A 25,306-nucleotide genomic window follows, 5' to 3' on the forward strand; every position below is an offset into this window, starting at 1 on the left:
GCCAGCCGCGCTCGAAATCTATCCCGGACGGCCGTTTTCGGCCCATGCCGGCGATGCGCCGCCGCCCCAGCCTCGCCGCCGCTCAGCCCCGACCCGCTTGCGGCCGTCAGATCTAAATCGGACGGTCCAAATTAGATCGGATCTCAAGTCAACTAGTCAGAAAACGGTCAACCGTGTTCTTTTTGCACTAAAGCCCCTCTGATTTTCCAAAATTAACCCGCCGTCCACTGCTGTTGAAAAGTATTTACGAAAAAGTCCTTTCTTTTATGGTTTAGCCCCTGAGTATAAGGTTTAATTACGTTTTAGCCCTTAGATCTTGTTTTAGCCATAACTTTCTCGTTTTAGATCCGTTTTCGATGATCTTTACGCTCACGCGATCGTTGCAACGAGTAGTATAGTTTAGTAACCTCTTTTTGTACTGTTTATGTTGTTTGGTGTACTGTTTCTTATTGTTTGTACTTGTTTGCTTGCATGTCCGCAGTTCGAGGAGCAGCAGCAAGATCAAGACTTCGGAGGACCGGACCAGCAGCAGTTTGAGGAAGGCAAGTGGACCCTTGATCATGTTTTGACCCATGAAATCACCAAATCTATCACATTTACTTTTATGTTCATGCATGTGTCTATAATATGATGGGAACCGAGTTAAGGACATGCCTAGTATTGTTTACCTTATTCCTTGATCAACTTGGGTTTAATTTCATGTTGGGTAGCTATTGCTAGTTGTTTTACCTTGGATATGGGTGGATAATATTACAAATGCTATACTTGTACTTCATGTTCATGATGGTTTAATATTGTTAATCAAGATCATATGTGTTAATTGGAACATGGAGAACCACCCAAGAAAACAGTACAACCACAATTACTATATGGCTCTGGTCTTGGCTGATTAATTAGAAACTCTAGCTTGTGACAATCTTACCGAAAGGGCAAGAGGGGATGCATTGATGGGATATAGCTCAGTCCTCTTGGGGCAATTGGTATTGTTTTATGATCCTTTGGCAAGGTATCACCTCATTAGGGCAGTGTTATGACTACTTTGGCTTGAAACCTTAGCGGGTTGTCATAGGTTAGGGAATCTTTGTAAAGGCCTCGTAGCGTCCCTATGCAGTCATACCTAAGGAAGTGTGATATGGTACTTGGCCCGCACTTGCATGGTTGGGTTTAAAGTTCTTCGGAGCTTTTACGCGAATTGTGGTGAAAGTGTACAACCTCTGCAGTGTTAAAACTAACCGGTTAGCCGTGCTCACGGTCAAGAGCGGCTTGGACCCTCACATGATAATTGAACCTGAAGTTGATCTAAATCGATGCTTTACTTATGGTTATGTTGTATATCTTCATATATGCTTATCTTGTGGGTTTAATGGTATATACTTATATCTAGTTAATGCTTGCTAATAAAATATGATCAACTAAAATTGCTGAGTGCAGTTAAAACCGTGTCAGCTATTCCTTGAAATAGCCTTGCATATATTATAGTTGTTTCCCTACCACTTGTTGAGTACCAACCATAAGTGTACTCACCCTTTGCATACTTGCTGCTCAGACCGTAATAACAACTGCCCGGAGTTTCCAGAAGACTTCGAGGATTTCTAGGCGTATGTCTCCCAGTCATCTGCCTGTGCTGAAGAAGATTCCGCTGCTACTCTTTAGACGTTTATTTATTCGCTTTAGACTTTCGGTTTTGTAATAAAGTCTTTAATACTCTCTTTACGCTTGCACTAGTTGTGATATTCACTTATTGTTTAATCATATGTGTGTAAACTGATCCTGGCGCACATATGAGATGCATTCGGTTTGCCTTCATAAATCGGGTGTGACAGAAGTGGTATCAGAGCAGTGTTGACTGTAGGACGTTAGCCTAGATAGAAATGGTCGAAAATTAAGGTCTATCTTGATTAGTGGCCATGCTCTTTCATGCTTATTTGCTTAATCTTTATTGCTAGCTTTTATCTCATCCTTGATCGTATACTTGTCTTTTCCTTCAAGTATATTTTAAAACCTTCCTATCCTGTTCATCAGATGGCCAGAACCAGGCAGACTGCACGCAAGCGCACCTGAGGTCGTGCCTTCGCCCGTCGTACTGTTCCTGCACCCGCTGAGCCAGTACCCGCCCCAGCACCTGCTCCAGTTCCAGTTCAGCCAGAGGAAGAGGTTGAGGAAGTGCCCAGGGTGGATTACTTCTTCGATGAAGACCAAGAAGGCAACATCCGTGAAGTTGATGCGGACGGAAACATGCAGCCATCTCTACCGTCGCCGACGCCAGCACACGATCTAGGCCCGCCACTGGCCTATTTCGAAGCTCAGGTTCCAGCGACCGCAGTCGCTGGAGGAGGAGAAGAGGAAGAGCCCCTGGAGATGTCAGAGGATGAAGCCCCAGCACCACCACCTGCACCTCCTGCTCCAGCAGCTTCAACGCCTGCACCAGCTGGAGGAGACCCGGAAGGCCCAGAGGACCCGGGCGAGGAGGAGGATGCTGAAGATGATCAGAATGATGACCCGCCAGAAGAAAGGGGACTGTACTGCGTCTACACCTCAACCCACGAGGAGGGTCACTTCCCCCTGCTGCTTCGGGACGTGCTTGAAGAGCTTCACAACCCCGTGGCTCCCATGTACGAGACAAGGCATTATGAAGACCCAGCGCTCGGCGACTACTTCGTCACTCGGGTCCACATAAGGGTGGATACTGGACCCCGAGGCATGATGACCGTCTCCGCACATGATTCCTCGACACCCATGGCGACCTACCGTGCCGCAGTCAGCCATGCTGCCATGAGGGCTCTCTGGTCTCTCAACCACACTAACCGCCGAGACTTGGAGCGCACAGACTATCAGCACCTTCCTCGCCGTGCTCGTGGGATAGAGCATACGGAGTTGACACTTGGAGAGGACGAGGAGAACCACGTCAATGTCACAGTACAAGCTCTCGCTGGAGTTGACACGGACTTAAGGAATGTCGTCAACCAGCTGGACGACACCCAAGACCGACTGAGAGAAGCTCACCACAGGATTCGCCAGCTAGAGGCCCAGCTTGCAGGAGAGGCGCCGCCACCTGTTCCAGAGGAGGAGCCTCCGCATCCCGCCTTGTCACCCCCGCGCAAGAGGCTTCGTTTCGGCGACCGTGGCTACCAGAACCGTTTCTATTAGATGATAGGCTTAAGAATTTAGGTTGAGTCTTGTAAAGAGTCTTTTTGTAATCGCTAGCTCGTGAACGTTTGTTTAAGTGTGTTAGTTAATCATTGTGTTTCAATGCTTGGTTTTGTGAACTCTTGTGAGTTGGCTTTTTGTAATGATTGCGGTGTAATTATGGAGTGATGACCATAATTGCATCAAGTTTTTAATAAAGATAGCTAGTTAGTAAAGCTTGGGGTTATCTATTTTATTTTATATTGTCTCTATCTCCTCCTTGCACCTATATTTTACCATGATTATTTCATGAGCCTTACTTGTCTAACCGGTCAGATGGTGAACACCAGGTCCGGATCAGGAGTTGATCAGCCAGCAGTGCAGCGTCAGAGAAGAGGCAACAACCAGCAACGCAACAACATGAGTGGAGGCAACAACCAGAACAACGGGCCACCGCCACCACCACCAGCAGGGATGGAGCAGTTCCTTGCTGCGCAGACACAGCTGTTGACTCAGATGGCCAACGCTATGGCCAATCTACAAGCTCAAGCGAACCAAGCTCTAGTTCCACCGCCACCACAGAGAGATCGCCACCGTGACTTCATGAGTCACAGACCTCCTACTTTCTCCCACTCTCCAGATCCTCTTCACACCGATGACTGGCTCAAGACCATTGAGAAGATGCTAAATATAGTTTAGTGTACAGATAGGGAGAAGGTACTGTATGCTTTAGGTAGATTGGAAGGAACTGCAGCAGACTGGTGGGATGCTTATACCGCCGCCCATGTTGATCAAAACACCATCACTTGGGATGAGTTCAGGACCCAATTCAGGGAGCACCACATACCTGAGGGTTTGATGAAGCTGAAGAGGCAGGAATTTCTAGCTCTGAAGCAGGGTGGAATGTCCGTAAGTGAGTATCGGGACAAGTTCATCCAGCTGTCCCGCTATGCCTCCGCAGACGTGGCCACAGATGGGCAGAAGCAGGATTACTTCAGGCTAGGGCTGCTTGCACCCATCAGATATCAGTTGTTGGTGCACAGGTTTGATAGCTTTCAGAAACTGGTGGATAATGCCATCACCGTGGAGAATGCTCGCAAGGAGATGGGCGAGCAGAAGCGGAAGTTCGAGTCACAAGGCCAGTCTAGCAATTCGCGCCCGCGCTTTGGACCCCCGCAAGGTAACCAGTACCGCACAGGAGGACAAAATGTCAATTTTGGGCAGAATCAGTATCAGTACCAGCGCCCAGCTCAGCAGTACCAGCAGAATCAGCAGTTAGCTCAACGCTCCACTCCCCAGCAGAATCGTCAGAACACTCCAGCCGGTACCCCTGTGAGAAACAACAACCCCGCATCTTCTGGAGGCAATGCTTGCTTCAAGTGCGGTCAGCTTGGGCATTTTGCTCACGCTTGTCCTAACAGAAATAACTAAGGTACGCCAGGCCAATCCAGTAACAGTGGGCAGAGACAGACCCCTCAACAACAACAGCCACAGCAGCAGCAGCAGCCGAGAAACAACAACCAGACTCCCCAGGGCAACCGTGGACAGCAGAACTACGTCCATGGAAGGGTGAACCATGTTGTCGCGGAGTCCACTCAGGAGGCACAAGATGTTGTGTTCGGTATGTTTCTCGTCAACTCAGCTCCTGCATCAGTTTTATTCGATTCTGGAGCAACGCATTCTTTCATATCTGCTCAGCTCGTAGCCAAGCATTCTATTCCTCTCTGCACTATGCCTAGAACCATGCTAGTAAATTCACCTGGGGGAAATATGAAGGCTATGTATCGGTGTTATGGGGTTAGAATACAGATTATGGGCAGAGAATTTGTGGCAAATCCGATAGTCCTGGAGTCCAGTGGTATTGATATCATTCTTGGAATGGGATGGATGACCAAGTATGATGCTGTCATTCAATGTGCCAAGAGATCAGTGCTCCTCACTAGCCCAGCAGGTGAGAGGTTTGAGTTTGTTGCAACCCCTCCAACATCAGCAGATGGTACGGTGAATCAGATTAAGGCTGCTCTGATAGAGGACATCAGGATAGCGTGCGAGTACTCAGATGTGTTCCCCGATGATTTGCCAGGTATGCCACCTGAACGTGACATTGAGTTCATCATAGATCTTTTACCTGGCACTGCACCTATTGCTAAGAGACCATATAGAATGTCCGCTGGTGAACTAGAAGAACTTAAGAAACAATTAAAGGAATTGTTAGATAAGAAATTTATTCGTGCTAGCTCGTCACCATGGGGAGCGCCAGTGATATTTGTTGACAAGAAGGATGGTACACAGAGGATGTGTGTGGACTACAGGTCATTAAATGAAGTTACTATCAAGAACAAGTATCCGTTGCCGCGTATAGAAGATTTGTTTGATCAGCTGAGAGGAGCCAAGGTATTCTCCAAGATCGATCTGAGGTCAGGCTATCACCAGTTGAGGATACGACCGTCAGATATTCCCAAGACAGCTTTCACTACCAGATATGGGTTGTATGAATATACGGTCATGTCATTCGGGTTGACCAATGCACCAGCTTATTTTATGTATTTGATGAATAATGTGTTTATGGAGTATCTCGACAAGTTCGTAGTGGTGTTCATCGATGATATTTTGGTGTACTCCAAGAATGAGGAGGAACATGAGGAACACTTGAGGCTTGTTTTGCAGAAGCTCAGGGAGAATCAGTTGTATGCCAAGCTCAGCAAATGTGAATTCTGGTTGAAAGAGGTTTCGTTTCTTGGTCATGTCATCACAGATGGAGGAATTGCAGTTGATCCCAGCAAGGTCAGAGATGTGTTGAAGTGGGAACCACCTCAGACAGTGTCAGAAATCCGGAATTTCTTAGGACTCGTAGGCTACTACAGAAGATTTATAGAAGGCTTCTCCAAGATAGTGAAACCCCTTACCTCACTACTGGAGAAAGGAAAAGAGTTTGTATGGTCAGATGAGTGCCAAGCCAGTTTTGAAGAATTAAAGAAGCGGCTGACTACAGCTCCAGTGTTGGCCATGCCTGACATTCACAAGAGCTTCGATATATATTGTGATGCATCTCGTCAGGGACTTGGTTGTGTGCTAATGCAAGAGGGGCATGTGATTGCTTATGCTTCTTGTCAGTTAAGGAAGCATGAGCAGAACTACCCCACTCACGACTTGGAATTAGCAGCCGTGGTACATGCCTTGAAGATATGGAGACACTATTTGTTGGGACATAGATGTCAGATATATACTGATCACAAGAGTCTGAAGTACATATTCACCCAGAATGATCTCAACCTGAGACAGAGAAGATGGTTAGAGCTTATAAAGGATTATGACCTGGAGATACACTACCATCCAGGAAAAGCTAATGTGGTTGCAGATGCTTTGAGCCGCAAGAGCCATGTAAATGCAATGAGAGTCAGCCAGATGCCTCAAGAATTGTGCTGGGAGTTTGAGAAACTCAACCTTGATTTTGTTGGTCATACTGAGGGAATCACTATAGAAGTCGAGCCGACTCTTGAGCAAGAGATACGGAAGGGTCAGCTTGAGGATGATAAGATCAAGGAGATCAAGGAGCTGATAGAAAGAGGCAAGGCACCTGATTTTACTGAGGATGAACATGGAACCGTGTGGTTCAGAAAGAGGATATGTGTGCCAGAGGTGGATCATCTACGAGAAAAGATTCTAAAGGAAGCCCATGATTCCGCCTACTCGATTCATCCAGGCAGTACCAAAATGTACCAAGACTTGAAAGAAAGATATTTGTGGTATGGCATGAAGCGTGATGTTGCGGCTCATGTGGCCATATGTGATGTGTGTCAGAGAGTCAAGGCAGAACATCAGAGACCAGCCGGTTTGTTGCAACCATTGAAAATACCAGAATGGAAATGGGAAGAAATTGGTATGGATTTTATTGTGGGGTTACCACGTACAAAAGATGGCTATGATTCCATATGGGTTATTGTGGATAGGTTGACAAAGGTAGCTCACTTCATTCCAGTGAAGACTACCTACTCGGGAGCCAAACTGGCAGAGCTATACATATCCAGGATTGTCTGCCTACATGGGGTACCCAAGAAGATTGTGTCAGATAGAGGTACTCAGTTCACATCTCGGTTTTGGCAGAAATTGCATGAGTCTATGGATACAAAGTTGAATTTCAGTTCAGCATATCACCCACAAACGGATGGACAGACAGAAAGAACCAATCAGGTGTTAGAGGATATGCTTAGAGCTTGTGCTCTAAAGCACGGAGGTAGTTGGGATAAGAGCTTGCCGTATGCAGAGTTTTCATACAACAACAGTTACCAGGCTAGCTTTAAGATGGCACCATTTGAGGCATTATATGGAAGGAAGTGCAGGACTCCATTATATTGGAGTGAGACAGGGAAAAGCCAGTTGTTCGGCCCAGAGATCATCAAAGAGGCCGAACGACAAGTACAGATTGTTCGAGAAAATCTGAAAGTGGCACAGTCAAGACAGAAGAGCTATGCAGACAAGGGACGTAGAGAGTTGATCTTTGAAGAAGGAGATTTTGTGTATCTCAAAGTGTCACCTATCAGAGGTTTGCGCAGATTCAAAGTTAAGGGGAAGTTGTCACCTCGTTACATCGGACCATTCAAGGTCTTGGCCCGGAGGGGTGAAGTAGCTTATGAGCTAGAACTACCGGCCCGATTATCCGATGTGCACAATGTGTTCCATATATCTCAGTTGAGGAAGTGTTTGAGGGTGCCAGATGAGAAATTGCCACTGGAGGAACTAAATGTGCAAGATGATCTGACTTATACTGAGTATCCGGTCAAAATTCTGGACACGTTAGAGAGGATTACTCGGAGTAAGAGGATACGGATGTGTAAGGTTCAGTGGAGTCATCATGCAGAGGATGAGGCTACTTGGGAAAGAGAAGATGAGTTACAGGCAGAATTCCCTCAGCTCTTTGCTAGCCCAGCCGAATCTCGAGGACGAGATTCCTTTTAAGGGGGGTAGGTTTGTAACACCCGTATTTTCAAATTAGGAGCCTAAATAAATTTGATTAGGTTTACTGTAGGCTCGATAAGGTTTCATCTAATTTATCTTGAATTTAGAGCATTTGTCGGGAATCAAATAAAATATTTAGCCATAAAATAAATATAAGAAAAATAGGTGTGTGCATTTCATGCTGGTTTGCATCTTTATTTGCTTGTTGTTCAATTTAAATTCAAATCCTTGGGTTTGAATTTAATTTGAAAGAGTTTGAATCGTTTCAGAAAATGAGAAGGCTTTTCTTTTTCCCCTTCCCTTTTCCAGCCCAAACCGGCCCACTTTCCTTTTCCTTCCCGCGGCCCGGTTTCCTCGCGCCGGCCCGTTCCCCGCCTCCTGGCCCAGTCCAGCCCAGTGCCCTCTCTCCCTCTGTCGCGTGGGGCCCGTCCGTCATCCCCGACCTCGGGGAGGACTCGGACTCTCCCCGAGTCCGGGAGGAGCACGCTGCGCGCGCCGCCCCGACCCGGCGTGGCCCGCACGCCAAGACCCAGCCCCGTACTATAAAAGCAACGCCCCGCGACCCCTCAACCCCCCATCGAACCGAAGCCGCCACCTCCGCAAACCCTAGCAGCGCCGTCGCCTTTGAAGTTCTGCCGGAGCTCGATCCAACGCTGCGTCGCCGTTCCGTCGCGCCCCCGCCGCTTTCGAGCCCTCCTGGAGCTTCGCATCAAGGTGGTGATGCTCTTTGATCCTTTTTCTTCCTTTATCTTGCTTTTTCGCGCGCGCATTAGTTCGTCAGAGCAAGCGCCGCCGCCGTTCCGCCATGCGCCGTAGCGAGCTCTGCTCCGCCCGCCTCAGCTAGCGCAGCTACCCCAGATCGTTTTCCCGCGCCGCGCTCTTGCTCCCAGTGCCAGCCGCGCTCGAAATCTATCCCGGACGGCCGTTTTCGGCCCATGCCGGCGATGCGCCGCTGCCCCAGCCTCGCCGCCGGCGCTATGCGCCGCCGCCAGCGCCGCCGCTCAGCCCCGGCCCGCTTGCGGCCGTCAGATCTAAATCGGACGGTCCAAATTAGATCGGATCTCAAGTCAACTAGTCAGAAAACGGTCAACCGTGTTCTTTTTGCACTAAAGCCCCTCTGATTTTCCAAAATTAACCCGCCGTCCACTGCTGTTGAAAAGTATTTACGAAAAAGTCCTTTCTTTTATGGTTTAGCCCCTGAGTATAAGGTTTAATTACGTTTTAGCCCTTAGATCTTGTTTTAGCCATAACTTTCTCGTTTTAGATCCGTTTTCGATGATCTTTACGCTCACGCGATCGTTGCAACGAGTAGTATAGTTTAGTAACCTCTTTTTGTACTGTTTATGTTGTTTGGTGTACTGTTTCTTATTGTTTGTACTTGTTTGCTTGCATGTGCGTGTTCGGTGCGATAGACGGTCCGCAGTTCGAGGAGCAGCAGCAAGATCAAGACTTCGGAGGACCAGACCAGCAGCAGTTTGAGGAAGGCAAGTGGACCCTTGATCATGTTTTGACCCATGAAATCACCAAATCTATCACATTTACTTTTATGTTCATGCATGTGTCTATAATATGATGGGAACCGAGTTAAGGACATGCCTAGTATTGTTTACCTTATTCCTTGATCAACTTGGGTTTAATTTCATGTTGGGTAGCTATTGCTAGTTGCTTTACCTTGGATATGGGTGGATAATATTACAAATGCTATACTTGTACTTCATGTTCATGATGGTTTAATATTGTTAACCAAGATCATATGTGTTAATTGGAACATGGAGAACCACCCAAGAAAACAGTACAACCACAATTACTATATGGCTCTGGTCTTGGCTGATTAATTAGAAACTCTAGCTTGTGACAATCTTACCGAAAGGGCAAGAGGGGATGCATTGATGGGATATAGCTCAGTCCTCTTGGGGCAATTGGTATTGTTTTATGATCCTTTGGCAAGGTATCACCTCATTAGGACAGTGTTATGACTACTTTGGCTTGAAACCTTAGCGGGTTGTCATAGGTTAGGGAATCTTTGTAAAGGCCTCGTAGCGTCCCTATACAGTCATACCTAAGGAAGTGTGATATGGTGCTTGGCCCGCACTTGCATGGTTGGGTTTAAAGTTCTTCGGAGCTTTTACGCGAATTGTGGTGAAAGTGTACAACCTCTCCAGTGTTAAAACTAACCGGTTAGGCGTGCTCACGGTCAAGAGCGGCTTGGACCCTCACATGATAATTGAACCTGAAGTTGATCTAAATCGATGCTTTACTTATGGTTATGTTGTATATCTTCATATATGCTTATCTTGTGGGTTTAATGGTATATACTTATATCTAGTTAATGCTTGCTAATAAAATATGATCAACTAAAATTGTTGAGTGCAGTTAAAACCGTGTCAGCTATTCCTTGAAATAGCCTTGCATATATTATAGTTGTTTCCCTACCACTTGTTGAGTACCAACCATAAGTGTACTCACCCTTGCATACTTGCTGCTCAGACCGTAATAACAACTGCCCGGAGTTTCCAGAAGACTTCGAGGATTTCTAGGCGTATGTCTCCCAGTCATCTGCCTGTGCTGAAGAAGATTCCGCTGCTACTCTTTAGACATTTATTTATTCGCTTTAGACTTTCGGTTTTGTAATAAAGTCTTTAATACTCTCTTTACGCTTGCACTAGTTGTGATATTCACTTATTGTTTAATCATATGTGTGTAAACTGATCCTGGCGCACATATGAGATGCATTCGGTTTGCCTTCATAAATCAGGTGTGACATAATTAAAGGAGGTAATTAAAAGATGTCATCATTTCACAAGACAACCACTTCGTAAGCTAAAGTTTAGGAGTATAAGACCACTTACCCACTACTGTGCAAGTTGTAGTTGAAATGCAACTAGCTATATTTCTTTTTTTCTGTACATAGATTAATAAATTATATAGTTATTATAAGTGCACTTGAATCTTTTTTATAGTATGATTGAAATGATCCTATTACATTTTGTAAATATATACTACCCGTTCATAAATTTATTATATATGGAACTATTGTTTCTTTTCATTCATTTGATTTGACTATGTATTTCTACAAATATTTATGCAAATAGATAAATATATAGGTTTGTTCTAAAGTACTTTTTGATGATAGATCTAGTGGTGATATTTACTTTAGTTCAACAGTTGATTAAATAAATATTATTGGTTAAAGTTTGAGAAATAGTCAATCTTGTCACATGTTTGTGAATAGTGCTAGTAGTATTTTTTAATAGAAGAATCTCAATATGTTGCAATGCAAGCGTATAGTGCTGATTTTGATAAGTTAATTAATTTTTTTTTTCAAAAAATGAGTTATTCGTGCATTGTTTCCCATTCACCTTAATTCTAAACAATATTTTATCACAATGAAATCATTTAAAGTCGTTAAATCACTCTCTCATTGGTCAACATTGTACCAGTTTGTGCCACTATTTTAAAAGATTTGCCGTACTCAGCTGCCGCACGCCGTACGTCCTCTCACGCACGAGCGATTCATAGCGACCAAGCCTACGTGGCAAATTTGTTATAAAGAAACTACTACATCCGTTCTAAATTGTAGTTCGTTTGATTTTTTTGACTCTAAATTTAACCACTCGTTTTATTCAAAAAAATGTGTGCAAATATTATCAAATATAAGTTATTCTTAAAGATCTTGTATTGATAAAGCAATTTACAACAAAAGAGGTGATATTTTGTACAAATTTTTGAATAAGACGAGTAGTTAAATTTGAAGTCAAAAAAAATCAAACGACCTACAATTTAAAATGGAGGGAGTACGTGGCAATGACCCAGCACGAGAGTTCAAACGGAATGCAACCACGCGACGTGAAGAAGACGGACAAGGGTCGGGAACAATCGCGGTTCGCACGCTCCAGGAGGCGCGCGCCCGGACCGGACGTGACGCCCCCGCCTGTTTCGTTCACGACTCGCCGACTCTAGAGGGTGAGCCAATCAAGGACGGCGATGCAGGAACCGGATTGGTCGTCCCTCCCTGCCGACCTCCTCGAGGACATCGTGGACCTGCTGCCATGGTCGAGTCGCCCGAGGTTCGCCGCCGTGTGCAAGCACTGGCGCTCCGCCGTGCTCCCTTTCTACCCGGCGTGGCTCGCCCCGTTCCTCCACAACGCCGCCGACGTCGGCTCCACCAACGTCCGGTACTACAGCCCCTACCACCACAAGATGTTCGAGATCAGCGACACGCTCGAGAGCCCCAACAGCGCCAAGATCTGCTGCGCCAGGGGGCGCCACCTCACGCTGTGCCAGCGCACGGACTGGGAGATCACGGTGGCTCACATCGACCTCGTGACCGGCGCCATCTGCGACCTGTACCCGCTGGAGCGATACAGCTTCGACTTCGTCGTCTACGACGGCGGGAGCAGAATGTTCGGCATCAAAGCGACCGGCCTCCTCGAGGTCGCCAGCGCCATCCGGTGCGACCGCGGCGGGTGGTACCCGTGGGAGTTCTCGGAGTTCAGCCCCGACGAGCCGAGGCTCACGGCGTCGCCGGTGACGAGCCCCGTCCTCCACCGTGGCTTGCTCTACCTGCTGGGCGTCGACGGAAGGCTGGCGGTGCACGACGACCGCCGGCACGAGGAAGGCCTCGTGGTTCTCGACAAGCCCGGAGGGTTCGGTCCCCCCGGCCGCGACTGCGGCGACGCCTGCTACCTGTTCGAGTCCGACGAGGGCGAGCTCAGGGCCGTGCTCGTGGGGCGCCGCGGCACGCCGGTGCGCGTCGTCAGGCTCGACGAGCGGGAGATGGAGTGGGAGGAGGTGGAGAGCCTGGGAGGGCGGGCGCTGTTCACCGGCACGCCCGCTACGCTGATGGTGGAGACCGGCGTCGAGTGGATGCGGAACAGGATCTTTGTCCCGAGGCTCCACAGCTGGCCGGAGACCATCCACGCTGACCTCGTGGAGAGGGGAGGCGAACTGGCCTTTGTGCCTGCGTCCGCCGCGGCGGCGGCACGGGACGGTGGAGCAGGTGAGAAGGGCATATGGAGTTGCGGATTGGAGCCGCAGCAGCAGTCGTCGGAGTTCTGGGAGACCATAGAATTTTTCCACGGTATCTGGGTTAATTTCAGGAATTAATAACGTATGCCTATCTATCATGACTTGTATATTTCTACTATTTATTTTTATACAGATAAAACTTTTTTTTACATTGGTAAATTGGTATGTGGCGCTAGATACGACATTTACTCTGGCCAATCGATTATAGGCAAAATAAAAAAATCCATTTTATTCCTCTTAGCAATTCATTTTCTCCATTTAGACAAAATTGAGGCTCAATTTGCTTCCCTAAACTATTTTTGAATGTATTACGTTCCCTAAACTATTTCAATTTGTCCAATCTACCCTACTGAGATCTCTTTTTTATTTCTCCACGTACAAATAGAATTTTAAATTCAAAATTCGTAATGTAACTTATAATATGATGCCCTATGTTAGAAAAATACATTTTATGATTTTTCATGCAGAATTGTATCTCTGTAATATATTTCGTGTTTAATGTTTCCAACCTATGAAAATAGCCATGAAAAATTCTTAATGTATTTTGTAACATAGGGCATCATATTCCCAATCCACTTGCAGAATTTGAACTTAAAATTCAATTTGTACGTGGAGAAAAAAGAGAAATATCTTTAGAGAGTACTCCCTCCGTCCCATAAAACAAGTCATTCTAGGAATTCTAAGACAAATTAACAAGAAGGTAAAATTACCATGTTTGTCCCTATATATTATCTATATTTGACACTAATTCATTCTTATATACACATACACTTTCTAAATAGGGTATGGTGACTTATTTTTTGGACAAATTTTGAATCCCAGGATGACTAATATTTTGGGATGGAGGGAGTAGATTGTACTAATTGAAATTGTCGGAGGGGTAAATTAAGCCTAAATTTTGCTTAGGGGGTTAAGCGGATAAAGTGAATCTGTGAGGAGAGTGAAATGAACCTTTCCCGGCAAAACAACAAGATCAACCTGCCATCCGTTGCGAATTTGCGATCACAGGATATAGGCCTTGTTTAGTTCCGGCCGTAAAAAACTTTTCACATCAATCACAAACAATGTTTGGACACATGCATAACGTATTAAATGTAGACGAAAAAAATCAGTTTTCATAGACTGTCTGTAAATTATGAGATGAAACTTTTGAGCCTAATTAGTTTATGATTAGACAATAAATTGTTACAGTAAACATATGCTAATGACAAATTAATTAGTCCTAATAAATTCATTTTGTAGTTTACTGACAAGTTTTGTAATTAGTTTTGTGATTAGTCTATGTTTAATACTTCAAATGTGAAAAGATTCCATTTTAAAAACTTTACTGAGACTAAACAAGGCCTAGTGGGACTGAAGGTCCATTTTTTTTCCTGACGGTGCGGCCAAACAATTTATTCTACGCCACCACTCGTATGGGCACTGCGACTCTTGTGGCACCACCAATCAATCAACCTTAAGCCTCAGTTCCATTAGCCACAACTTACCCACGAATAAAAACTGTATAACAACTGAAGATGCTGTGCACGACAGGGCATACCAGCGCAAATACAGAGACGTGTATCTGGATTCGAATTGCATTCCCTTTTGGGTTCAGAAACTGGGATGGCGTGTGAGTAGTGGCGAGCAGCATGCCCTTTTGCGCTTCCTCTAATCCTCCCGGATTCAAGCGAGATGCATGTGGTTCGGAATTCGATCGATCAACCCCAGACCCACGACAGAAAAGGAGAGCCCGACGACAAAGATTAGCTGAAGGGCTGAAATATTTTTCATGCTTCCCGCTGACGACTGCCACTCTTGCGAGTCGAGCGAGCGAGCAGAATTTTCTTTCTCACAGAGAATATATGGTCGCTTTTGATGGTACGGTGATTCCTTTGATTCGGCCTTCACACGGCGTTAGAAAATTGAAACATAAAAGTCCAACGGCATAACTAATCTGACCGATCGCATGTTTACATGGAAAAACAATTACAATAATAATCATATAAATCAGCATTCTTTTTTTTTGAAAAGAATATAAATCAGTATTCTTAGTCGTGTTACTTTGCAGACTGTAGAGCAGCGTTACAATGGGTCAACGGCACACTGCCATGACAAGCACGATGATAGGCCATGGGCCCATGGAGCTTTTGCCGTTAAATTTTGCAAGTCCGCAACCAGCTGAAAAAGTCAAAATATCTTGAAGTTGCGGATGGCCGCCGGCAGCGCCCAGCCGCCGCTCCCCGCGTCGCGGGCGCACTCCCCGCCGGCCCTCCTGGCCGCGGCCGCGCCCGCCGCCTTGGACGCAGCCGCCCCGGCGCAGGCGTGGTCGGCCGGGAAGCGGTGCCTCAGGCACACCTTCCGGCCGCAGGCCTTGCAGTCGGTGGTGTTGGAGAAGGTGAGCGGCTCCTTGCAGCGGCGCACGGGACATACCGGCTTGCGCTTCCTCGCCGGGTCGCAGCGGCGCGACCGCACGTGCTCGTCCAGGATCTCCCGCTCGGACTGCCCCGGCGCGGCCCGCTCGATGGCGTCGCCGCAGTCCGGGCAGACGACGACGGTGCGGCCCTGGTCGGCGGCCTTGGCGCAGCCGTGGCCGCGGTACGTCCGGTGCGCCGCGCAGAAGAACCCGCCGCACCCGTCGCACTCGAAGGGGAGGAAGTCGAGCTGGTTGCAGTCGGCCTCGTCGCAGTGCGCGCCCAGCTCCGGGAACGCCTCCGTGCCCCGCCGCGCCATCACCGCCTAGCTCCTCTCGCTCCCTGGCCTTGCCTTGCCTTGCCTTGCGCTCCCGCGGCGTGGAATCCTTTCCGGTTTCTTAAGGGGTTGGGGATCGATCGATTGCGTGATGAGCCGTGAGCGAGAGAGGGGGAGGGCGATGTGGGATTTTTATAGGTTGGGCTGGCCAGCTGGTCGCCGACGCGGATTCGGCCGGCCTTCTTTCTTCCGCGGCAAGAAGGAGGCGGTTCCGTCCCCGAGTGGCGCGCGCTGGCGTGGTTCGGTTTCGGTGGTTGCCTTCGCGTTCTGGATTGGCCGGGTCCCTTCTGGAGGCGACTTTTCTTAGCCGGAGTCGGTTTTCGTTTGCGTTTGTTTATTACGAGTACTATTAATTATGCTGTGCTGGAGGGGAAAAAATTCGGTGCAGCACGACTGCAAAGCGTGGCCTGGGCAGCCCGATCCCGATGCCAGCCATCTGTCTGCCTAGCAGATCGGACGGCAGCCTGGAGTGCCTCCCTCTCCTCGGCTCCACCGCCTAGAAATCACGGCTCGGCTGAGCTTACACACGCGGCTCCGCGTTTCCCCTAAACTGCCGCCGCCGTTCCCATCTGCGATCCACGCCGCTGAACGCCCGTCCGCTGCGCCACCCCGTCCTCGTCCTGGACGATCCCTCCATTGTTGCTCGATACGGCATCCCCCGGTGGCCGGTCCCGATCTCGCACTGCAGGACGTCCCTAGCCTGCCGGCCTCCTCGTCGCTGTTGCGCTCCGCCTCCGAAGCTCTCTCGTCAGCTGCAGTAGATGGGCTTGCCTCCCGAGCTCGTTGCGCTCAGGTTCGAGGAGCCTGAAGATGGTGAGGCGTTCAATTTCTGATCATGCTGAAAAATTGGCTTCTGATTAGAAAGGCCGAATCAAGTTAGAAGACGCTGCTTTGGTTGGAATCGGTCCAGATGTTTGAGAGGTCTATTGCCACTTCTCTAGCGGTGCTTCCAGCCAGGGCAGTAGCATATCGATCAAATGACAATTGCACAGAGATGTTGTTTTGACATGATCAAGTATGTGCTTGTATAAAGAATTTGTATTAGCGAAATAACAATGTAAAGAGATTTTCATGGGATCACAGTGTACAATGGATCAAGTAAGACATTGTAATATTCAGTTTTCAGTTTGGGTACAGCAGTGTATTCAGTTGTGTTTTGTAGGCCTTCTCGAGTTAGCACTCCTATTGTCAGGAATAGATATTTGCTAATATAGTTTGAGAGAATAGATCAGTGAAAAGAGCACTAGCTGTATGGATGAAACATTTGATCATTGTATCATTGTAAACCACTAAAACATTGCTCGGTCAATTTATCTGCGAATATGGGCCAGTACATACATAGGTGTATCAAGTATCATAGTCTGTGCAGCTATGCAGCACGGATACGGATACGCGTATCGGTATCGGGCCGATACGGATACGTGGATATGTCATTTTTCCTAAAAACCCGATATGTGGATATGTTTTTAATTATTTAACAAAATAAATACTACATATATTACTTAAAATTAGAAACATAACACTCTTTTAATCCAGCCTTCCAAATCACACATATAATACAACGAACACATAAAACAATCTAGTGTGCTAAATAAATTCTCAAAAAGTAATAAAATGGCCTCCACAGCTCACATGCGAGAGACAAATGAACTAAATACCCCATCCTTATCTATTCCCATTCATTTCCCCTTCTCTCCCATAGGCTTATCTGATTTCCCCACCTCGAGCGCATCGGCTCCTCTGCTCCTTCCCCAGCGCCTCCCTCTGCTCCTCCTCCCCTGCCGCCCTCTGCTCCTCGCCCCTCAGCTCGCACGCCTCCCTCGCCGCGCTCGCTGCTGCGGCGCTGGCCCGCGCGCCGGAGCCGGCCGAGCTCGAGCGGATCGGGGGCCGGCGGCGGCCAGGCACAGCGGAGCTGACCGGGCTCGAGCGGATCGGACGCCGGTGGCGGCCAGGCGCGGAGGCCGCTCTCCCTCCCTCCCCCTACAAGCGGGGGCCAGGCACGGCGGCGGCCAACTGCACCTCCGCGCCCGCCATGGCCGACGCCTCCCATCTGCCACCTCGAGAGCTCCGCCGCCTCCTCGAGCCGGCGCGTGCGGCCGCGGGTCGGGAGGGCGGAGCGTCGCAGACCCGGCTCCTCCCTTGCAGCGGCGGATCTGGCGCCGGCTTCCCTCCCCTGCTCCTCCCTTGCGGCGGTGGATACGTGATGCGATACGTATCAGCCCGCGTATCCAATATTCGTGAAAATAATAAAAAAATCAGATACTCTAAGGATATGTATCCGAAATATATCGGACACGTATCCGTATCCGAAACGTATCGGATACGCGATACGCTGCTGAAGTGACGTATCCGTGTTACATAGCTGTGCTGGGCTCAGCATTGGGGGAGCACGGCAGCATGACTAGGTAGATGGAGGCTGGCGCACGGTACGGCAGTGAGGGTTAATGCCAGCAATTATCAGGTTGAGATCGTCGCGGCAAGGCGGCACATGCCGGCTCTGGGTGTTAGGTTTGATGGCTTGATGCTAGCGGAGGATGGATCCCTGCATCATCTCATCTGGAGTCTGGACATTCAGCAGTCTCGTTTTGATTTCCATAAGAACGGAGGGAGGTTGATTTTCGCTTTCCTTGAGAGGGAAGGGATGTCTCGACTTGAGTCGGGGAGCAGCACAAAAAGAAGGCAGAATCATTTTCCTCGATGGATAAAGCAGCGCTGATCCTTGCTGAGTGACGGCGGCGGTGGGTAGGGGAACGCAGAGCCGCATCAGTTGGCTCAGCGGAGCCGTGATTTCTAGACGGTGGAGCCGAGGGGAAGGAGGCGCTCTAGGCTGCCGTCCGATCTTCTAGACGGACAGATGGCTGCCATCGGAGACAGGGCTGCACAGGCCACGCTTTACAGCCCTCCTGCACTGAATTTTTTCCCGACTCTTTACTGCTCGACGCGTCGCTGCCAAGAAAGCTGCAGGTTGCGTGACTGGCCACGTGGTCCATGTCCAGAGGGCCCAGAGTGACCGAAACTTCAGTCGCAGAGGTCAGCACTCCATTGCTCCGTTAACCAAGTCAAACTACTCCGTCTTCACGCCCTCACCATCCCTCTAACCATCTTCAATCACCGGTCAGCATAACGTGTGGTGTGGCAGTAGCCGTAAACTAAACAACCAGCACAAGACGAACAAGAGGATACATTACCTGAGGAGATTACAAAATGTTTAGCTCTAAAGAAAAACGCTTATTTACCACCAACTCTCACGGCCCTGTTGCGGAGGCTTACTTGCAAACAGGCTCTCACGGCAGGGTTACCCAATCGAGATTAAGCCCAAGTACCCAAGTGACAGTTTTGCTTGGATTCCAAGCAAAGCATCGCGACGAACGGGTCCGTCCACCCCAGCCGGACCCTCCTGACCTCGGCCGCCCGACCGAGCTCGGTGGATGCAACTAGTTCGGTCAGCGGGCGTCTTGTGTCTGTCGATAAGCTTGCCCGGGCCTGCCAACTCCGACGGCAACGCATCTGGCGTTGACATTGCATGGCCCCTGCCCAAAGTCATTAACAACGCCATCGCTTTTCCCTCCTTTTTTTAGTGCCTGTGTGAAAAGAATTTGTTTGTTGCATTTCATGGTTAGCAGGTTAGGTTAGGTGTGATTGACTGCGACCATACGAAAACCTAAGCTTCAGGTGTTAGATTTCAATAATCGATGCTTTTCTTTTCTGCTTCGCAAATGCAGATTTTGTTTTCTTTATTAGATTTTTTTGAAACAAATCTTTATTAGAAATGGGTTATGGCAATGCAAGGTTCACTGCTGATGTGCAAGAGAAAGGTTATGCGCAAAATCAATAGATAATAAAAATGCATGGGGTCATCTCCGAGTCTCTGTAATAAAGGCCCTAGGCAAGGCAACATGCCAACATCTAGGAATCACGCAAGCGATGCGATGGAGACAATGCAAAAAGGTCAAGCTGGAATGCTGCATTGCACTGCAGGTGAAGGGAGGAGGACCTACAAAAGGTCGGGCGCTGTGGCTGGCGCAAAAAGGCAGCGGGCAAAGCGTGGCCCCTATGGCTCGATGTCCATCTCAAGGATTAAGAAAAGGGGTGATTTCCATTGCTTGTCAGGGATCTGGATCCGTCGACGAGCAGCCAAGATCAACGACATCGCCAGCGACGATCAGACCAGACGCCTACAAAGAATCCCATGTCTTTTTTTTTTGAACCAATGGGATTACCACTACTGAAGGTCAGAAACCCATTGCGATCATGCCATTGCCATGGGGAATTTCAGTGGTCAAGACTGAAGACTAAGAGTGATAGTACTGTGAAGTTTGTAGGTGTTGCTATAGATGCAGCAGGAGTGATCGTCTTTCACGGACGCGACCTTGTCCTTTGCCATGATCCGGACGCAGATCGTATGATTTGCCATTAGCATCAGTGTGTGGGTTGTCCGTCCAGCTGCATGTTCAGCGACATGAGTCAGTGCAGTAGGGCCAGAAGCGAGCATCAAAGATTATATCAGGCCATCAGGGCATAAAGATGGTTTGATTTACAGACGGGGACACATGCGTGCGTGCGTCCGTTCCTCACGCTCTAATCAAGTAAACAATGGCCCGTCAAGAACACGAGGTCACGAGCTTACCAGCCAGTCACCAGCAGCAGTGCGCCAGTACGGATAGAACAAAGGCATGCTCTGACTTGCAAGCAACATCCACCCCGCGCCTTGTCCGGCACACGAGCCGGTGGCAATGGCACCCTTTACACATGCCGTTTCGACACCAGATCGCCACCAACACAGGGAGAACACACAGCACGGCCGGGCTTCGCTCTCAGAGTCAGTCTCACGGATCACAAGTGCAGTTGCCACCGTTCCAAAAACCATGGACATTTTCATCATCTCTGAACTCTGATCTCACCACACGGCACGGCACGGATGTAATGTTCTAACGCTGTGAGTAATGCGAACCTAAAGCAAAGCAATTTACATACAAAACATTCATCAGAATGGGGAACGGGCCCGGGGATCGGCCGCTCGGCGGAGGATGCGGTCGTCAGAACTCTGCCGTGTTGCCGCCGGACGAGACGCCGAGCTCGCGCTGCCGGCGCCGGAACGACATGAGCCCGTCCGACACGATGCTCCCGCCACAGTCCTCGCCGTCGCCGCACTCCAGGCTGCTCCCCGTCAGGTCGTTGCACTCGCCGTCCTCGTCCAGGTCGCCCCGCATGGCGCGCAGCGTCTTGCGCGCCATCTCGCGCCGGACGCCGGCGCCCTCGTCCGCCACCACGCGCCGGAGCGCCCGGTCCGCCCCCGCGGCGCGCGCCAGGCCGCGGAACCGGAGGCTGCCGCGGCTCATGGCGTACATCGCCGACACGCACCACTCCTCCAGGTCCGCGGCGCCGCCCCCGCCGGTGGCGCCGTCGAGGATGCCCGCGACGGACGCCACGGCGCCCGCGTCCATGAGCGCGGCGCGGCCCTCGGCGCAGGCAGCCACGTTGCAGGCCACCATGAGCGCCAGCCGGCGGATGGGGCCCGGCTCGGCGGCGCCGGAGGCCACGGCCAGCAGCGCCTTGGGCGCGCCCGGGAAGCGCGCCACCTTGGACTGGTTGACCGCGGCGAGAGAGAGGTGGTAGAGCGCCATCCCGGCGTCGCGGCGCGCGCGGGGCGGGTGGGCCGGCGAGGTGAGGAGGTCGAGGAGCGGGGGCACCGCGCCCAGCACGCCGATGGCGGCGCGGTTGTCCTCGTGGAGCGCCAGCCCGAACAGCGCCCCCGCCGCGTGCTCCCGGGCCTCGGGCGCCGAGGCCCCCGACCGGAGCACCTCCACGAGCGCCGGCACGGCGCCCGCGCGCACGATGCGGACCTTGTTGGCCGGCTCCAGGGAGAGGTTGACGAGCGCGGCCGCCGCGTCCACCCGCGCGGCCGCGTGGCGCGGGAGCAGCAGCACCCGCCGCAGCGCGCCGAGGAGTCGCGGCGTGCACAGCGCGCGCCGCCGCTCCGCGCTCTCCCGCGTGGCCTCGCGGAGCGCGCCCATCGCCGCCGCGACGACCCCGTCCTCGTCCGCATCCAAGACCTTGCCCACCACGTCGTCCTCCAGCGGGTCGACCGGCTCCGCCTCCACCTCCACCTCCCTCACTATCCGCGGCTGCGGCGCGGCGTCCTTGACGGGCCGCGCGCTCCCGCCGTCCTCCTCCTCCGCCGGGACTATCTCCGAGGACGACCCGTACGACGAGGTTGACGCCGGCGACGAGTACGACGAATTGGACGAGCTCGCCGCCAGCGCCGCGGCGCGCCTGGCCGTGGTCCTCACGGACTTGGCCGCGGCCGCCGGGGGCATCGCGCGCAGCACGGCCTCCCGCGCCGCCTGGGCCGACGGCGGCGCCGGCGGGGCCCGGCCGGCGCGCGCGCACCAGGTGCCGATGGCCGCCCTGAGCGCGGCGTTAGGAATCATCGTCCCGGCGCCCCCGGGGTCCACGCCGGGGGGCAGGAAGGCGAGCTCCGCGCAGGCCTGGAGGCACGCCCGCTCGTAGGTCTTCCCGGACGGCAGGATGACCGGGTCCGCCATCAGCGCGCCGGAGATCGGGCACAGGAACTCCTCCGGCACCGCCTCCGCCGCCCACGCCTCCGACCGCGCCGGCGAGGCGGGCGCCGGCGCCGCGGACGACCTGGACGACGGCGAGCACGGCGCGCTGGTGCCGCCGCTGGTGGCGCGGTGGAACGGCAGCTTCCAGCGGCGCGGGCGCGCCGCACCCATGGGTGGGGGGGCTTTTGTGCAGCTAGCTTGCTTAGCAGCGGCGGGGGAAGGAGGGTGCTTTCGCCGCCATGACCTTTTGTTTTTTGTTCTGAGCTGCTCGGTGCTCGCTCCTTTTGGGGTTCGGGTGCTTTGTTCCTCGGCTGGAGCTCGGGGAGTGTGGAGCGCGCTTGGTTTTATGCGCCGGGAGGGAGACGTCGGGCAGGAGCCTTAACCTGGAAGGGATTGGTGGGGGCCGGGAGTGCGCGCAGTTGGGGCTCGGCTACTCGCTTCGCTGGTTTTGTTCGGCTCGGTTTCGCCTGGGCGCGGAGTCGAATGCTGGGATTGGTCGCGGTCGCGTCGCATTGACTGGACGGCCGTCGTCTAGCCGGCCGGGATAGGGTGAGGGAAGGCACGGTGGCCGGCCGTGGCAGGCGCCCGGCGGATGCGCGCGCGCGCCCCCGCTTGTACATTCCCTGGCCGTTGGCTCGGGTGGACGGACGGGCGACAGGACCGACCGAGCTCACTTGCAGTTGCAGCCACGGCCGGCGGGCCCATTGGTGGAGCACCAACCGCTGTGGCATCGCAACTCGTCGGCCACAGGTGTTGCGCGGCCATTATTGGCAAGGTAACGATGCTCTAAATGGTTGAAGTACTAATGATGAACCTAAGGTTAAGCTTGCCGTCTGGACCACTCGTGAATCCGCATCTTTCTTCATTGAACAGTGCCGCACAAATACTCTCTTTCTTCACTTCACAGGCCGCGCTATGGATGCCTCCGTAGTACTCCTGTGTATGTCGAGCTCTTTTTTTCTTTTTCTTTTTGAAAAGAATGAATGTATATCGAGCTCAGCTAGAGTACCCTGCTGTTGTTTATCACCGTGCGGTCGTTTTCATCCCAGGCTGACTGACATACTGTGATGAGATTGAGACGGAGTATTTTGTCGGCGTCCCCTGTCCCGGACAAACTCAACATCTCGGCGTCCAAGTCGAGATTTTTAAGTCCACTGGACAGGAACCAGCCGGACGCGTGAGGATCGAAGAGGGCGACCGAGTCCAAGGCGAGCGCCCTTACCAATTCGGCCAGCGGCGGATCAAAGGGGGCTGGGCTCCAGCCATGTCCTCGGGGGGCTGGCGGGGTGGGCGTCTTGTACACTATCCGTTTGCTGCTGGACACGATCACACGAAACTCGCTTGAACGAAACAATGGCTGCTGGCCTGGCTGATTGGCCGGTAGCCTAACAATCCAGCGCGAGTTCGTCCATACGGGCCATAGTACAGTACGGGCACACAATCTGTGCAGGCAAACAGTAAATGCTTCTGCTGCCCAGTCCTCATCGCCATCCCGTGTCCGTGTCCGTGTCCGTGCGTGGGCATCCCGGACGTGGTCCGTCCGTCGCCAATCCGCCGCTTCGTCGATACCTCACCGTCTCTGCAGCAGTGGCTTTGTAGTTTGTACTACCCCCTTGGGCAAGCGTAGCGTAGTCCATCATGTATCGCCGTGCGATCGTTTTCGTTGCAGTGCTCGCTCCTTTTGGGGTTCGGGTGCTTTGTTCCTCGGCTGGAGCTCGGGGAGTGTGGAGCGCGCTTGGTTTTAAGCGCCGGGAGGGAGACGGCTAGGGATGGCAACGGGTAACGGGTATATACCCGTCGGGTAGTGGTCATCCATACCCGTACCCGTTAGGATTAAATTTTACCCGTCGGGTTACCCGTACCCGCATACGGGTAAGAAAATGATTCCATACCCGTACCCGCGCGGGTAATTTTTACCCGTCGGATAACCCACACCCGAAATCATACCCGAGTATTACATATAAATATTAGACATTCACATGAAAAATAAATCATTACAAGCTTCATTTCAACAAGTTAATGGCTCATATGGTTCAACAATATATATACTAAGAGGGTTCAACAATATATATACTAAGAGGGTTTAATTGGATTTGAGCTAAATTCATAGGTCATATGGGCTAAAATGAGTTAGATACTTAGGCTCATTTGTTTTTCCTGCGGGTATTTCTTACCCACGGGTAGGCGGGTATGAGTAGTATAAACCCGTACCCGTACCCGCCATACCCGATGGGTATAGGATTTTGTCCAATAATGTACCCACGGGTAGAAAAATCATTCCATACCCGTCTTCTTATCGGGTAAAACCCGTCGGGTACTCGGATTTCGGGTATCCATTGCCATCCCTAGAGACGGCGGCGGGCAGGAGCCTTAACCTGGGAGCGATTGGTGGCTGCCGGGACCCGGGAGTGCGCGCGGTTTGGGCTCGGGCGCTCGGCTACTCGCTTCGCTGGTTTTCTTTAGGGTTGAAAACGGTCGGGATAAATCCCGTTCCGTTCCGTTCCGATTTCTACATTTTACCGATCCGTTTTCATATTTTCGGACAAATTCGGAATCAATACGAAATACGGGATGTCAAATTCGAAAACGGGACGAAAACGGTTTGACCTATATTCCGATCATTTTCGTATTTCCCGTATTTGATCGGGATATCCCGTTTTCACTAATTCGGGATATACCGTTTTTCAGCTTAAGCATAACTAGTTTCAAACCCAACCCCTTAGGCCTTGATGTCCCCGCCTCCCTCCCTCGCCCGCTGCCTCTCTCCGCCTCTCCCTCCACTTACCATCGCCAGCCGCCTCTCTGGCTCTTGTCCCCTAAGGCCTCGACTCCGGTGTCCAGTCGTCCTCGGTCGTCGCCAGCCCCTCCTCCGGTTGTGAGTTGTGGTTGTGACTATGTACCGT

At 51.0% G+C, this 25,306-nt stretch overlaps 3 protein-coding genes across 3 annotated transcripts; 1 reads left to right on the plus strand and 2 right to left on the minus strand.

Annotated features, from left to right (window-relative positions):
* Nucleotides 1–12,066: 12,066 nt before the first annotated feature.
* On the plus strand, nucleotides 12,067–13,188 carry LOC120695330. The gene has a single exon (XM_039978609.1). The coding sequence runs from the start codon at nucleotides 12,067–12,069 to the stop codon at nucleotides 13,186–13,188; it is 1,122 nt and encodes a 373-aa protein (XP_039834543.1).
* Nucleotides 13,189–15,024: 1,836 nt separating this feature from the next.
* Nucleotides 15,025–16,125, minus strand: LOC120696051 (zinc finger AN1 domain-containing stress-associated protein 17-like). Its single transcript, XM_039979212.1, has one exon. It carries the CDS (start codon nucleotides 15,820–15,822, stop codon nucleotides 15,280–15,282), a length of 543 nt encoding a protein of 180 aa, XP_039835146.1. The 5' UTR covers nucleotides 15,823–16,125; the 3' UTR covers nucleotides 15,025–15,279.
* A 4,374-nt stretch (nucleotides 16,126–20,499) lies between these two features.
* LOC120678716 (U-box domain-containing protein 39-like) lies at nucleotides 20,500–22,804 on the minus strand. Its single transcript, XM_039960030.1, has one exon. The coding sequence runs from the start codon at nucleotides 22,572–22,574 to the stop codon at nucleotides 20,877–20,879; it is 1,698 nt and encodes a 565-aa protein (XP_039815964.1). The 5' UTR covers nucleotides 22,575–22,804; the 3' UTR covers nucleotides 20,500–20,876.
* Nucleotides 22,805–25,306: the final 2,502 nt, after the last annotated feature.

Source organism: Panicum virgatum, chromosome 2K, assembly GCF_016808335.1.
Source record: "Panicum virgatum strain AP13 chromosome 2K, P.virgatum_v5, whole genome shotgun sequence".
Taxonomy (NCBI): domain Eukaryota; kingdom Viridiplantae; phylum Streptophyta; class Magnoliopsida; order Poales; family Poaceae; genus Panicum; species Panicum virgatum.